Genomic DNA, 14,077 nt, shown 5'->3' with positions numbered 1-14,077 from the left:
CAGTTCACATCAGTAGCTCAGGATTCCTTCCTTCCCTCTGATTAAAAGACAAAGGTAAAGCCTTGCTGAATAGGAGACACCCTCTTCTCCAATTAGCAAAAACTGCAGGAATGAGAAATACCTTGAAAGAGGCCACTCCTGGGTCGGAGATGCCTGGCGGGTGCTCGCCAGTGCCATAACCCGCATAGCTCATCACCCACGGCTCATGGAAGGTCACCCACAGCTTCACACGATCCCCAAAAGTGGAGAAGCAGAAGGCCGCATAGTCCAGGAAGGCATCTACCATGCTCTCGTTCTGCCACCCACCGGCATCCTGCAGGGCCTGGGGCAGGTCCCAGTGGAACAGCGTCACCATGGGTTCGATGTGAGAGTCCAGCAGGTGGTCGATGAGCTTATTGTAGTAGGCAACGCCACGGGGATTGAGGCTGCCTCTAAGCCCGGTGGGGAAGATCCGGGACCAGGAGATGGAAAACTTGTAGACTTGAGCCCGAAGGCCACGAAGCAGGGCCACGTCAGAGGCCACCTTGTAGTAACTGTCACTGGACACTTGTGGTGTTTCTTGGCCCGTGGTGGTTTCCTGCTGGCCCTGTCGATCCCAGATGCTTGGTCCCCTTCCACCCTCAGCAAAGCCTCCTTCAATGTTCAAGGCTCCCGTGGAGACGCCCCAGAGAAAGCCTTTGGGGAAAATGTCCCACAGGAAAGCATCCCTCTGTGCTTGGGACTGCCTTGCAAATGTTTCCCAGACCCGCTGGTAGGCAGAGGCAGGGGGAGAAGGGCCAACAGCTGCTTCATGGGCTTGCTGCTGGTCAGCCTGAGGCATCAGGGAGTTGGTCAGAGAACAATACCCATTGCTGTAGGACCAAAATGACATAATTAATAACCATACAAGTCCCAATAGGCACATCATGATAAGTGGAGAGAAGACTGGTGTTGGCAACTATTTCATCTCGCTTGGCTCCACAATCAACATCCTTGGCACCAGCAGTCAAGAAATCAGAAAATGGGGAAGGGGGTGGGCAGGGAGAAAAGTGCAACTGGAATGCAAATGAAATGACTGGAAACCCTAAGTCTTTCATTAAAATTAATTTAAGAGAGAGAGAAAGAGAAAGAATAAAAAAAAAGAAATTAGAAGATGTGTTGCTTTGGGTAAGTCTGTTGCCAAGGAACTCTCTAAGGTATTGAGGAGTAATGATGTAAGCTTAAAGACTAAGGTGTACTGGATTCAAGTCATGATCTTTTCAGTTACTTGTTATGCATCTGAAAGTTGGACAATGACTAAGGAAGAATAATCAATGCCTTTGAGTTGTGGGGCTGGAAAAAAGGACTAAATATTCACAGACTTCCAAAAGAACAAGCAAATATGTCTTGGAGAAAATGTAACCAGAGTAGCCCTTAGAGGCAAGGATGGTGAAGCTTCATCTCACATATTTTGGGCACATGGTTAAGAGGAGTCAGGTCTTGGAAAAGAACATCATGCTCGGAAAGGTACGGGGTCAGCAAAGAAAGAAAGACCCTCCATGAGTTGGATTGGCACAGCAACTGTAACGGTGGCTCAAGTGTGTCAGCTGACGAGGATGGCAGAGGGTAGGACTGGGTTCACTGGGTCACTGTGAGATCAATGCCAATGGGTTTCATCTCTACAGACCCCCAAATCACTGGCTTTATAAAATGAGGTTGTTGTTGTTTGCCATGGAGTCGGAAGTGACCCGTAGCTGATCCTCCAGTGGGTTTTTAGCGGCAGTAAATAACACGAGAGGAGACTGCCTGTCCTTTTCTCGAGGTGGTGGATTCGAACTGGGGCCTTCAGGATTGCAGCACAGCTTCTTACCAGTAGGCCACCACAGAACTCCAATGAGGTATCAGACACCTAACCAGAGTCCAGCACGCACTAAGGAAGGAGTCCTGCCTGGAGGGTAGGGAGCTGCCCCATTGCTGACCATAGCACCCAGAAGTGCACCTGAGGTGCAGGCCAAGGGCTAACCTTGGGATGTTTCCTCTCAGCCCCTCTGGATAACCATTCACATCTGGAGACGGCTAACCCTCCTTTTTGATAAGACATTGTTCTCTAAAGACTAACTTCCTGAAAACCTGGTCTGAAGCAAAACCAGTTCACATCAGTTCCTGTAACAGAAACAGCAATAGTTGCTGAAAGCTGACCTTCCTGAACAAGAAGTAAAGCTCTCTATCAGACAGGGGAATCGAACTGGAGAACCTTGCCCCACAGCACATGTGCACTATCTCATGATAAAGGATGTCTGGTACAGCATCCGTTTCGGAGTATGAGCTGAGCATGCACTTAATTATCATAATCCTTCATACACGGGCCGTATCTTAGAATGTCCCACCTTCCCTTATGAATAAACACGAGCCTCCTTTCCACATAAATCTTTACAAACCAAACTTTTTTTTTTGTTTGGTGGGTCATGGGGTAGCATTGATTCAGCCCTCCACACCTCCTTTTGCAAAGTACGTTCCTGATAATTATCTTTCTTCTCTTGCATGGATTCCTGCTCCACTCTGCTTACTTAACAGGAAGAAGAACCCAAATTTAAGGAGTGACACAACCATGGGAAAGGGTGCTAGTATATCTTATGTTGAGAAAGGAGCATATATACGAGAAGGAGGAGGTTGAATACGAGAGGCTCTGATGTCCTGTCCCAGGATGGTCAGGAGGCAGGGATGATGAACAAGCTGAGCTGGCTCCAGGCAGGACTGGTCTAAATGGCAGAGAGGCAGACACCTGACCTCTCTGTATCTCACATCCACCAAATGCCCACAGGTTGCCATGGGGACTAAAGGCATTAGTCTACTGAGTACAAACAAGTACCTCCTCATTGTTGTAATGATGATGACGAGGACTTCAGCTACACACAGAAAACAAGGATCTACCAACTCAAGCTGTTTGCACACTCACTCACTGCCTGCCTGAGCCATAGCTGGCCCTCTGTGGTGGGTTACTGGAGACGGTCAATCACACAGGAGGTGACTACCTATCCTTCTCCCTCGAGTGACTGGTGGATTGGAACTGCTGAGGACCCCTCTGGGTTAGCAGCGCAACTCACTGCAGACTAAGCCAGCAGAAGCCCCTTGTTGAAATGCAGAAGGAGCCGCTGAGGTGCAGGAACTCCTCAAGCACATACTGGAGGCCCTGCTGACAGGGACAAGCCTCTGTGGAGTCAGGCCCTTCAGGGGGTGCCCTCCACATCTGAGCACTTCCTGTTTCCTCATTGCCTCATGCACTTGTGCTAAAGCAGAGGTGAGGAGGGTGAGGATTACAGTCATGGGTTATCCAAACCTATGCAGGATCAGAATACAGGCAGGAAGGCAAAAGGTACCCGCTTGGGGCCCAGCTTCTGCCCATGGCCCTGAGCCCAATCCCTCACTCTCATCCGCCCCTACCGCTCCTGACCCAGCTCTGTCCTCCAGACCCGGAAGGAGAGGTTCGAGGGGTAAACAAACCACCCCAGGGTAGATCAGCAGGTGCTCTGGTGGCTTGGTGGGTTAAATGCTGGGCTAACTGAAAAGCAGAGAGTTTGAACCTGCCAGTAGCTTCACATGTCAAAGAAGGAAGATGGGCTCTCTCTCCTTGGTCAGGGTTACAGGTTAGAAATCCCATGGGCACAGTCATGCCTGTAACCAGCTCCACAGCAGCTCGTCTGGTTTGGGCTGGGGCAGAGCTTGGATTAGACTCCACCACCTCCAGAGAAGGATGGACAATCTCCTCTCTTGTTATTTACTGCCTCTGAAAACCCACTGGAGGATCAGCTATGGGACACTTCTGACTCCAAGGCACACAACAACCACCACCTCTTTTTATAGAGTCAGTTTTATAGAGTTGGGTTAGAGGTGGTGGATCTGAGAGCCTGGGGTTTGTCTAACTTGACAACAACGTAGCAACTTGTCCTCTCAAGCTCTGTGAGCAATCTTCCTAGTACCACTCATTTAGTCAACTTCTCAGGGCAACCCTTTATTGCCCTGGGCAACTCCTTCTGAGGTCTCGGGCCTGTGTGTCTCCTGTAACACTGTGTTAGATATTTAAGATTCTCAAGGGGAAAGCTGTGATATTGTCTCTGAACCCCCACTAACGGGCCCCCTCACCTGAGGAATGACCCCACTGTCAGTATTGGACCTTGGCTTTCAACAAAGCACTACCAGGTCGAAGTATTATTGAGATCACTTACATCATCTGCTGGTCTTGTAATCTTTGATCTCTCAAAGGAGTTATTATTATGACTGTCTAGATTCTGTTTTCAGTAAAGACCCAAGTCCAGTCCTCTCTGACTGACTCCAAGATTGGTCATGGGTTAGTTCTGACCGATCTTATCCTCACAGTGTTTACACCCCCAAACAGAGCGTGACATATAGTTGTGACTGTTGATTTGAACTAGTGACTTGAAAAGAACTGGGAAAATCAAATAGGAGAAGGAGGATATGGCTTCGGAGAGCCAAAGGCTAAAAAAGGCTGGGGCTAAACGGTACATGTGGTAGTGACAACAGAAGTCTTATGACCTGGGCCAGAGCTGTGCTCGAAAGTTCTAAAGTGAATGACAAGGATGGTGCTGGCAAAGTTCTGAGAAGTCAGAAGATCACATTCCTGGCTTTGTTCTGCTTTGACCACGGCACATGACCTCGCATGGAGCCCTCAGGACTCTGGGAAATTCCATTGAGTCTTTCCATACCATCCTTTCCTTGTCCACAGAGCAGCACGCTGGAGTGTGTGTGTGTGTGTGTGTGTGTGTGTGTGTGTGTTATAATTATAAGAATATTCTCAAATCTGCTCTAATTTATTATTATTTTCGAAGTAAACAATTGACAAATGTTGCTCCATTAGTCATTTGGTGAGAAATTCTTTGTAGTCCCCCACCCCCAAGGACTGGAATCCCTGCCGTGTTGGGCTCTCCACCACGCCAACAGCTGGCTTTCCTGTCAGGTTGTCTTCTTGTGGGCTGGACACCTCACAGTCTGCATTCAGGAAACAGGTGCAGAAAACTCACTTCACTTACTCAGAGGACGTACCTCAGTGGGACAGGCTGATCTCTACCACCCTACTCGCTCTCCACAAGCTCTCCCTGCCTCTGACAAGACCTCACATCCTGCCCTGCTTGGGGGTGAATTGTAGGGCTGCCCAGAGGTGAAATGCCCCAAATAGGACCCTGAGTGAGACTCAGAAAGAGGAGTTCTCTCTGCTCTAAATCAGTCTCTCATTCATCCACAACAAGCCGGCTGCCCCAAAGAAGGATAATCACAGGGCCATGAGATTAGGTATGTGAAAGGACAGCGGGCAATTCACTAATACTAGTCATTAATATTAACAGTTAAACATAAAAATCCAACATTACCTTTCCTTGGAATTTGAACAGTCCAGGAATGCACCAACGTCAAATCCAATGATGAATACTTGGTCTTTATTTATGGCTGGAAGAGAGAAAGTTCAACTTCACTTGAGGCCCAACCCAGATCCCGCATACCTGTGGTCAAGGTTGGCCTCACTTCCATAGCACACAAAGATTCAGAGCTGGGGCCTCTTAAAGATGCTGTTTCCTTCAAGGGCTAAAGCTAGAGGGCAAAAGGGTTTGTCTACCCAGTCATAACTTAGAGAAATATGTTTCAAACCTGAGTGTCTCAGTGCCACCTGGAAGGCTTGCTCAAACACAGGTGACTGGCTCCTACTGCCAGAGTTTCAGCTTCAGTAAAACTGGGTCTGGGGTCAGCACTGTGTGTTCCTAACAAATTTTCAAGGTGCTGTTAATGCTGTTGGTCAGGGGAATACAATTTGAAGAACCCTTGATTTAGAAAACCTCAAACATCAGAAAGGTTGGTCAGGGCTAAGGTTAATAAGAGGTATCTATGGGTGCTCGCTTCGGCAGCACATATACTAAAATTGGAACGATACAGAGAAGATTAGCATGGCCCCTGCGCAAGGATGACACACAAATTCGTGAAGCGTTCCATATTTTCAACCCTGAAATGAACCAGTCTCTAACGAAGGCTGACTCCTAACTCCTTTCACCTACAAATTTCGTCTTTGGATACAAACCTAAGTGGATAGTCCTTGGCCGAGGGACTGTTTCAAAAGAGGCAGGGAGAAGAAGAGAAAAGGGGAAAAAAAAAAAAGAGGTATCTATGGACAGGCTATGTGACATCCTGAAGTCCAGCCCAGAGGGTGGAAAGTGGTTAAAGTTGTGGAAAGGGCACAACAAACTTAAGCTTCCCTCTGGGACCTTTCAGGTGATGGGACTGAAGATCAGGACACCCAAGAATTTCTCCAGGGGGTTCCCCCTTTCCCCTTCCTTCAGATGTTCCAGGATTTAGGCCTCCAGCCCCAGACATTAACAGACTTTACTCCTTCTATAACTCAATTGTCATAGTTTGTGGTCAACCAGTAAGCCTCCGTTGTAAGAATCTGAGCTAAGAGGCCCTGAAAATATGGCTGTGAGCTAGCTGAACGTCCCTTGTGTCTTGATCAAAGGACCAGGACCAGTTGAGGCGAATGAAGCAGAACCTAAGTGCCAGGCATCTGCAGATGAATCCTCTCCTTCTTGGAACACTGGGAACTCATGGCAAGGGACCATCGGTGGGAAGACAGGACACTGAGCCTCTTGTGGAGTTGGCTCTCAAACCGATCCTCCTTCCTGCCTCTCCCAGACTCCACCATTGGAGCCCCAGACTGTCAAGAGTGTTTCCCACCTCGCCAGCACACCATGCACCACTGAAACCCCGCCTACCTCATCCACTCACCTGCAGAGAGGGAGAACAGTGTCTCAGCAGGGTTCTGCCTGGAGGAGGGGCAGTCCTGGAGCTTCAGGGCGAAGATGAAAACTTTCACATTGGGCCCAATGGTCTGAAAAAGCCAAAGGCCAACAAATGAGTTGGAGCTGTCCAAAGTCCACCTTCTGAACAGGGACAGAGGTCCAAGGTGACAAGCTAAGAACATTCAATCTAGATTGAGAAATGGCCTCCAAGCCGCTCATGTATAAATGGAACTGACTGCAGGCTTGGAGGAAGAATACATCAGACCTTTCAATAACATAGGCCATCTTAATTGCCCTCACTCACAAAGAGACATAATCACCTATTCATGTTCTTATGGATACCAGACATCTTTATCTCGGCTTTAATTTTATTTTTTTTAATTTAAACTTTTAAAGGTTCTAAGACACCACCTTCACAGTAATTACGGCAGTGGCTTCAACATAATCCAATTTGGCGGTGGTGGGGAAGCCATACAAAGGAAATAGAATTAGCTAGGAATCGATAACTTTTGAAGCTAGTGATGTCTTCAGAGCAGTTCATTATAGTTTTCTATCTCGTCAGAACAGAGCAAGGGAACAATGCATAGTTCAAAATTGGGAAGGGCGTATGCCAGGGATGCATCCTATCTCCATACCTTTTCAACCTATATGCAGAACAGATTATTTGGGAGGTTGGACTCTATGAGGAGAAATGTGGGGTCAAGATTGGTGGACGATTTACCAACAATCTGTGTTATGCAGATGACACAACCCTGATTGCTGAAACTGAAGAGGCACTGAAGCACCTGCTGCAGAGGGTCAAGGACTGCAGCCTACAATATGGATTGAGGCTCAATGTCAAGAAGACAAAGATTCTCACCACTGGACCAATTGGCAGCATCAGGATAGATGGTGAAGAGATTGAGATTGTACACAGCTTTAGTTTGCTTGGCTCCACAGTCAACACTCTTTTTTTTTCTTGTAGAGTTCATATTGTTTTTATTTATTTATTCTTTTTATGTGTGTACCATCAAATTGGATCTGACTGGTACAGGAGGCGATTGTTCCTCCTTCTTCAGCAGAGCATCTGGTGGATTTGAACCACAGTCAACACTCTTGGCACCAGTAGCCAGGAAATTAAAAGGTGCATTGTGATTGGAAAGTCTGCTGTTAGGGACCTCTCCAAAGTACTGAAGAGCAATGGTGTCTCTCTGGAGACTCAGGTGTGTCTGATACAGGCCATGGTCTTCACAATCACTTGTCCTGGAAAGGGTCAAACCGGGTGGCTCCTTGGAGGCAAGGATTCTGAGGCTTCGTCTAACATACTTTAGTCGGACATGTTGTGAGGAGAGACCGGTCCTTGGAGAAGGACATCATGCTTGGGAGGGTGGAGGGACGGCGCAGGAGAGAAAGGCCTTCTATGAGGTGGATTGATTTAGTGACTGGGATAATCGAGATGGGAGTGTCAGAGACAGTGCGATTGGCACAGGACAGAGCAGACTTTAGGGCTGTTGTACATAGGGTTGCTATGAGTCGCAAGCGACTCGATGGCACATAACAACATCTGTGGATCTGTCAAGGAGTCCTAGTGGTGCAGGCTGGTGGTTTGGCAGTGTGAACCCAACAGCAGCTCCAGGGCAGAATGTGGCAGGCTGTCCCCTCTGAGGATGCATAGCCTGGAGGCAGTCCCATTCAGCTGCTATAGGATGGAATGGACTTGAAGGCAGTGGCTGAGTATGTTTGAACTTTTCCATAATAAAAGGTTAAAAAAGGAAAACCCACTCTCTCTCCTGTCAGGCTGCATGTAGCAGTGGGAGACACTGCCCATTTTGCTCCCTCTCAGTGGGCAGCTGTGTGTTCAAACCACAGGGAGGCTTGGCTTTCGGGTCAGCAGTGCAGCTCCCCACAGACCACACACCCAGCAAGCAGCTGTCATGACTACAGGGGCAAGCGAGACTCCTCCTCCTTCCTGGACAATTCAGTGTCAAGAGAGTGATGGCTAATGTGTCTCTGATGTCCTTTCTTGTTTGTCTTGTTTGTTTGACCTTATTTTAAATATCCTTTTTCTGGAGGGAGCTGCAGGACAGAGAGACACAGCGTCTGAGGCCCCTGAATGTGGTGAGGAAAGCTCCTGGGCGCAGAGCTTAACAGGAAGTTGGACATTTGATCCACTCAGGGGCACCTTGAAGAACTCAGACCCTGTGCAGGTGCCCTGCTGGCTGTGAGAACCCCTCAGGCCCTAAAGCGCCTGGGTGCTGGTGGGGAAAGGCAGGAGAGGCAGCAGAGGCCAAAGGGGCTCAGAACAGTGGGTGCAGGCTCCCTGGGGAGAATGCAGGGAGCAGGCCTGGCAGCCTGTTCTTTCTTCTGTTGTCTGCCTGGTCTTTTCATAGACCACTGGAAGAGACCTCTTTAAGAGGAATGGGAGTGGAGAACAATTAGGATAAGAAAGAGGGGCAAATTTAGCAGGAAGCTGTGGACAGCAAGGTACACGCTCCCTCATTGGAGCTCAGCTGGTCTTCCTGTCCCAGGTGTGGACAGTGCTCTCAGCAATGACTTGTGGCCCAGACAGAACCGTCTCCTCGAAGCTCCGGTGGCTGCACCAAAGTCGCCATTCTGAATGTCTGGGGCTGTATCACCAGCTGTCAGCATCTGGGGTTGAATCTACTCAGTGAAATGAAAGAGAAACAGAATTGCTGCTGCTGTCACACTGTGAGATGTCACTCGGTCAGCTCTGATTCACACCGACCTTACATGCAGCAGAATGGAACGTGCCTGAGCCTGTGCCAGCCTCACGGTCACTGCTGTGTTGAGCCCAGTGTCACAGCCACGGTGTCAATCCATCTCATTGGCAGTCTTCACCTTTCGCCCACCCTCTACTTCACCAAGCCTGTTGTTGTTCTTCAAGGACTACCCTTCTTGATAATGTGACAGAAGCGTTCTGGTTGCAGTTCTAAGATCAGATTGCTTTGTTTTGCTGCAGGCTATCACACGTGGCAGCTGAGCTTGACCATGGAAAGCGTCACTCACTGGTCAGCTGTGGACTGAGGATGCATATCTTAGTCAGCATGGTGGGAGTTAGCTTTCTAGAACACGTTTTGATGTGAAAATGCTATAAACCACATCCCAAGCACAAATCAAACCAATTTCCAGCTGACTGCCTCTCTATGTCATGTCAGATCCACATAATAGAGAAGACTTCAAATACCAACAATGTCTGAACCCACGAGCTTAGCAACAAGCTCTAGGTTAATTCCCCAAGGAAGACAAAAGACAGATTTAGATGATACAGGCATAAGCAGACCTTAAAGATACACAATGCTACTTAAGGCCCCTGGGATCTGTCAACAAGTCTGTAAGTGCTGGCTCTAGGTAGCAAGCAGGTTCAGGCAAGAAAGTGACTACAGAAGTAAATCTAATCGTGTGAGAGTTTTAAAAATTACTCCCTCACCATAAAACATGTATTGGACATATTTCTATTTTGGAGACATACTTAGGTGTCTTAGAAGGTTAAAATCTTGGTTCCATTAACATTCCCCAGAGTCTGAAGCTTATTAAGTTTCTCAAACCTTGACATATACTGCGAAGGTTAGAGAGATGTGAGGATGAAGTGCCTAACAGAGCCTGGTACATGGCCAGCAACAAAATCCTAGTTGGTGTTAAGTGCATTGAGTCAATTTTCATTCCACAGTGACCCCATGTGAGCACAGAATTTCCCCATAGTGTCTCCTAGGCTGCTGTCTTCATAGAAGCAGGTCCCCAGGTCTTTCCTCTGGAGAGTTTCCAATACTAACTTTCAGTGAACAGCCAACTGCTTACCTGTTGCATAATCAGGTTTCCTTAATAGGAGGAAGATGTAAAATGTGCAATTCATAGTCTCCATAGCCCCCTTCTATGAGAACAAAAGAATTGGATGGTGCTTGGCTACCATTATTGAACGTTTTTATAAAAGATTCCCAAGGAAAATTTTTATCAAAAGGGGGGAAATGCAGGAAAGAACCTAAAATTTTCAAGAAATCCAGACTTTTCCTGAGACTACTGCTCTGATATAATATTTAAATCTTAAACCAAAAATACCTCCCAAAATTTTTTAAAACTGACAAAATTAACTTTTAGGATTAGATTGGAAACTTAGGAGACAGTGAGTTTATGTTAATGGTAGAAGTAGTTAAAGTCAGAAAGGATTCCAAACAAGGAGGCCCCTACCTATGGCATAGTAGCTTAAAACTGCTCTGCCTGGCTCCTTCTGGGTCCAAGGGTGGAAGCAGTGGGAATGACTACATTCACAAACCTGCTGAGGGAAGCATGGGGGGATTCTGGGGCCATGCACCATAGTGAGTTCTTCAGGGCTCAGTTATACCAGTCAAGAGACAGGGGGATCATTTGGACTCAAGAGAATTAAGGCAGTCAGTCTTACTTTGATGATGAAGTCTAACAATTGGGTCATTTTGACTCTTGGTGACTCTCTAGGACAAGGCAGAACTGCCCCACTGGGTTTCCTAGGCCTATGTGGCATAGCTGTAAGGAACTGCCCTGCCAAGCCAAAGGCACATGGTTTGAACCCACCAGATGCTTCTCAGGAGAAAGATGGGCAATCTCTCCCTGTGTGATTTACTGCCTCTGAAAACTCGGGTCGTCTATGGGTCAGTTCCGACTCAACAGTACACAACAAACAAGAATCTTTACAGAGCTCGGTAAAGAGTGTGGCACACAGTGCTTGCTGACATTTATGCGTGGATTGGACGGAGCCCTGTGCAGCAGAGTGACAGCTTCCCACAGAGGAGAGGAGTGCCTACGGCCAGAGCCCCCATCCAGCCTGGCCGGGCCATCAGGTCTTCTCTCCTTTGAGGTGGCTGGTGGTGGGTCTGAACCTACTCCAGACCTTTCTGTTAGTAACTGATGGTTAACCATCATGCCACCAAAGCTCCTTGACAGTTCGGGAGGGAGCTCCCTTTCCCCGCTGCTGGGTCAGAAACGTGAGATCTAAGAAAACAAAACAAGGTAACGGAAGGACCATCCAGGACTCAAGGAAGGGACTTGTGGTGGGTTTATGATTCGATAGTCCTACTTGGGAAACAACTCTTAAAAACTCAGATTGGACAGGAAATTTTTATTCTCAGTAAATTTCTACACAGGAAAACAGGACAACCATGTAAATATTTACCTTATTAAGAAATCATTCTCCTTTCTAGAAGAGACTGCCCTCAGAGAAACCTCCCGACTACTGACGGCAGCTCAGTTTATGCACCAGCCGAATCATTAAATGTCGAATGAGCTTTCAGGAATGCTCTCCGTTCACTATCAATATGGAAAATGACTCAAATTACCTGCAATTTACTCAGCTGCTCTGGCAAACTCGCCTCGCTTTGGCATTCATGAGACAAATCGAGAGAGAGGAAATCGACCGAGTCCTAGAAAGAAATAAGCAAACAGTGCCATTAAAGCATAAGCAATTTTGAGACAAAAAGCTGTGCAAAAATGTTCTTTCCTATTTCAACCCTTATTATGAAATTGAATTTTCCAAGGTGGGGTTTCCTGAGCAGAGCAGTCAGGGAGGAGCTGGGATGAAGTAAAGTTGTATGTGTGCATGTTGGAACACATCCTCTACAGGCTCAGTGCTGTGTGTGGTGCAGTGAGCTGGACATGGCTGCGTGAAGGGACGAGGCCCTGTGTGAATGGATAAGGCCCTGCGTGAACGGCCAAGCTCATGCATGAACAGACGAGGCCCTGCGTGAACGGCCGAGGCCCTGTGTGAACGGACAAGCCCCTGCATGAACAGATGAGGCCCTGTGTGAATGGACAAGGCCCTGCACAGCGCTGCAGTGACCTCCCAGCAGCAGAGAGGAGCAACAATCAACCCTCTTCTTTACGGCCACCTCGCTTTCCGCCAGGACACAAGGTGGCGTGTTCAGCCACCCTCACACTCCACTGTGATAACTGTGGATCATACTGGGTTTGGGGTTTTCCTTTTCATTTCAGGCCACAGTTTGAACATTCATCCTCCTCGCTGGCCTCATGGTCCTGCTTGTATACAACCTTCTCATTTCCTTCTACTCTCCACAACACAAAGAACTTCAGACTCAAATGTCTAAACATGAAGTCATCAGTGTGGGTCATCACAGTGCTTCCTTCAGTCATCACTGCTTCCTTCAGAAGCTAGCTGCTCCATTAACATTCTGTCAGGGGTGGATCATGCTGTGGATAATGACAGTGAGGACTGTGTGCACTGTGGACCTTCAGAAATTGATTCACGCTGGCTCCTTGTCAAGTTACAGGTACTGATTAAATGCTCAACATGCTCCCCCCACTAGCTCTGCTCTGATGGACCCAGGCGCTCCCCTCCTCACCCACTTCAGCTCTTGCATTTGTTTGTCAATTCTATGCAGCACGAAGCCATGGTGTTCCTACTTTTGAAAGTCACTGTGTTGGATACTGCTGGGGAGTCACATGTAAAGATGAGTAATATGCCCTCTGCTCACAGCAGCAGTTTTCACAAAAGCCCAAATGTGGAAACAACTGAAATGTCCATCAGCAGGTGAAGAGAGAAACAAAATGTGCACATACAGTACTCAACCATGAAAAGGAATTAAGGAGCTTGATGCTAATTTCCAGGACGGACCTGGAAAGCATTCCACTGAGTGAAATAAGTCAGCACCCAAAGAAATACTGGAAGAGCTCACTTACCTGAAATGAGCAGATGTGTAGAAACTAAAGTTGCTTATTAGATACCAGTGGGAGAAGTTACCAGGGGAAGAAGTGTTTGCTAAGGGTGCACTTAGTTTATATTTTTTTTTTGCACTTAGTTTATATTAAAGGCTGCCAGAATGATATGCTGGTTAGCATAAAGAATGTACTCAAATCAATGTCACTGAATTATGTATGTAGTAATTGTTGAGTTGGCAAATTTTTTGTAAGTATGTTTCACACACATATGCATAAAAGATGAGCAAGATCCACAGAAACTTAGCATTTAACAGAGAGTGTTGGGTAAACAGACCAGTTACAGCAGGAGTCCACAGGAAAAGGATGGGCAATCTCCTCCCTTACAAAATACCGCCTTGGAAAACCCTCTGGAGTGTCAGCTATGAGGTTCTGACTCGAAGGTATTCAACAACATCAGAATAGGCAGGCAGAGGTGCTCAAGAAGTCTAAACTTGTGCCTCTCCAGCTTTGGTGGGTGCCACACCTGCCTTCTTTTTGTTTTTTCTAGTTAAAATCTTATGTGAGCTTTGTAATCACAAAATGTTGGCTATAAGTCAAGTTTAACAAGTTTAAATGTATAAAAAGCAGGCTTTTAGCATAATAAACTAGAGCTCTCTACATCATCCTAGTGTGCAGACTCTCATTTT

At 47.2% G+C, this 14,077-nt stretch overlaps 1 protein-coding gene across 1 annotated transcript in view; it reads right to left on the bottom strand.

Annotated features, from left to right (window-relative positions):
- Positions 1-14,077, bottom strand: part of LCT (lactase) — a 67,859-nt gene that overhangs the window by 25,883 nt on the left and 27,899 nt on the right. Inside the window, exons 3-6 of the mRNA XM_006880732.1 lie at positions 12,056-12,139; positions 6,739-6,841; positions 5,340-5,415; positions 122-851 (exon numbers count right to left, since the gene is read on the bottom strand). Of these exons, the coding sequence (XP_006880794.1) occupies positions 122-851; positions 5,340-5,415; positions 6,739-6,841; positions 12,056-12,139 (993 nt within the window). The remainder of the gene's footprint in view (positions 1-121; positions 852-5,339; positions 5,416-6,738; positions 6,842-12,055; positions 12,140-14,077) is intronic.

Source organism: Elephantulus edwardii, unplaced genomic scaffold (assembly GCF_000299155.1).
Source record: "Elephantulus edwardii isolate Elephantulus edwardi_28Jun2011 unplaced genomic scaffold, EleEdw1.0 scaffold00010, whole genome shotgun sequence".
Classification (NCBI taxonomy): Eukaryota; Metazoa; Chordata; class Mammalia; order Macroscelidea; family Macroscelididae; genus Elephantulus; species Elephantulus edwardii.
Note: the sequence above shows the minus strand (reverse complement) of the source record. Positions and strands in the feature narration are given on the sequence as shown.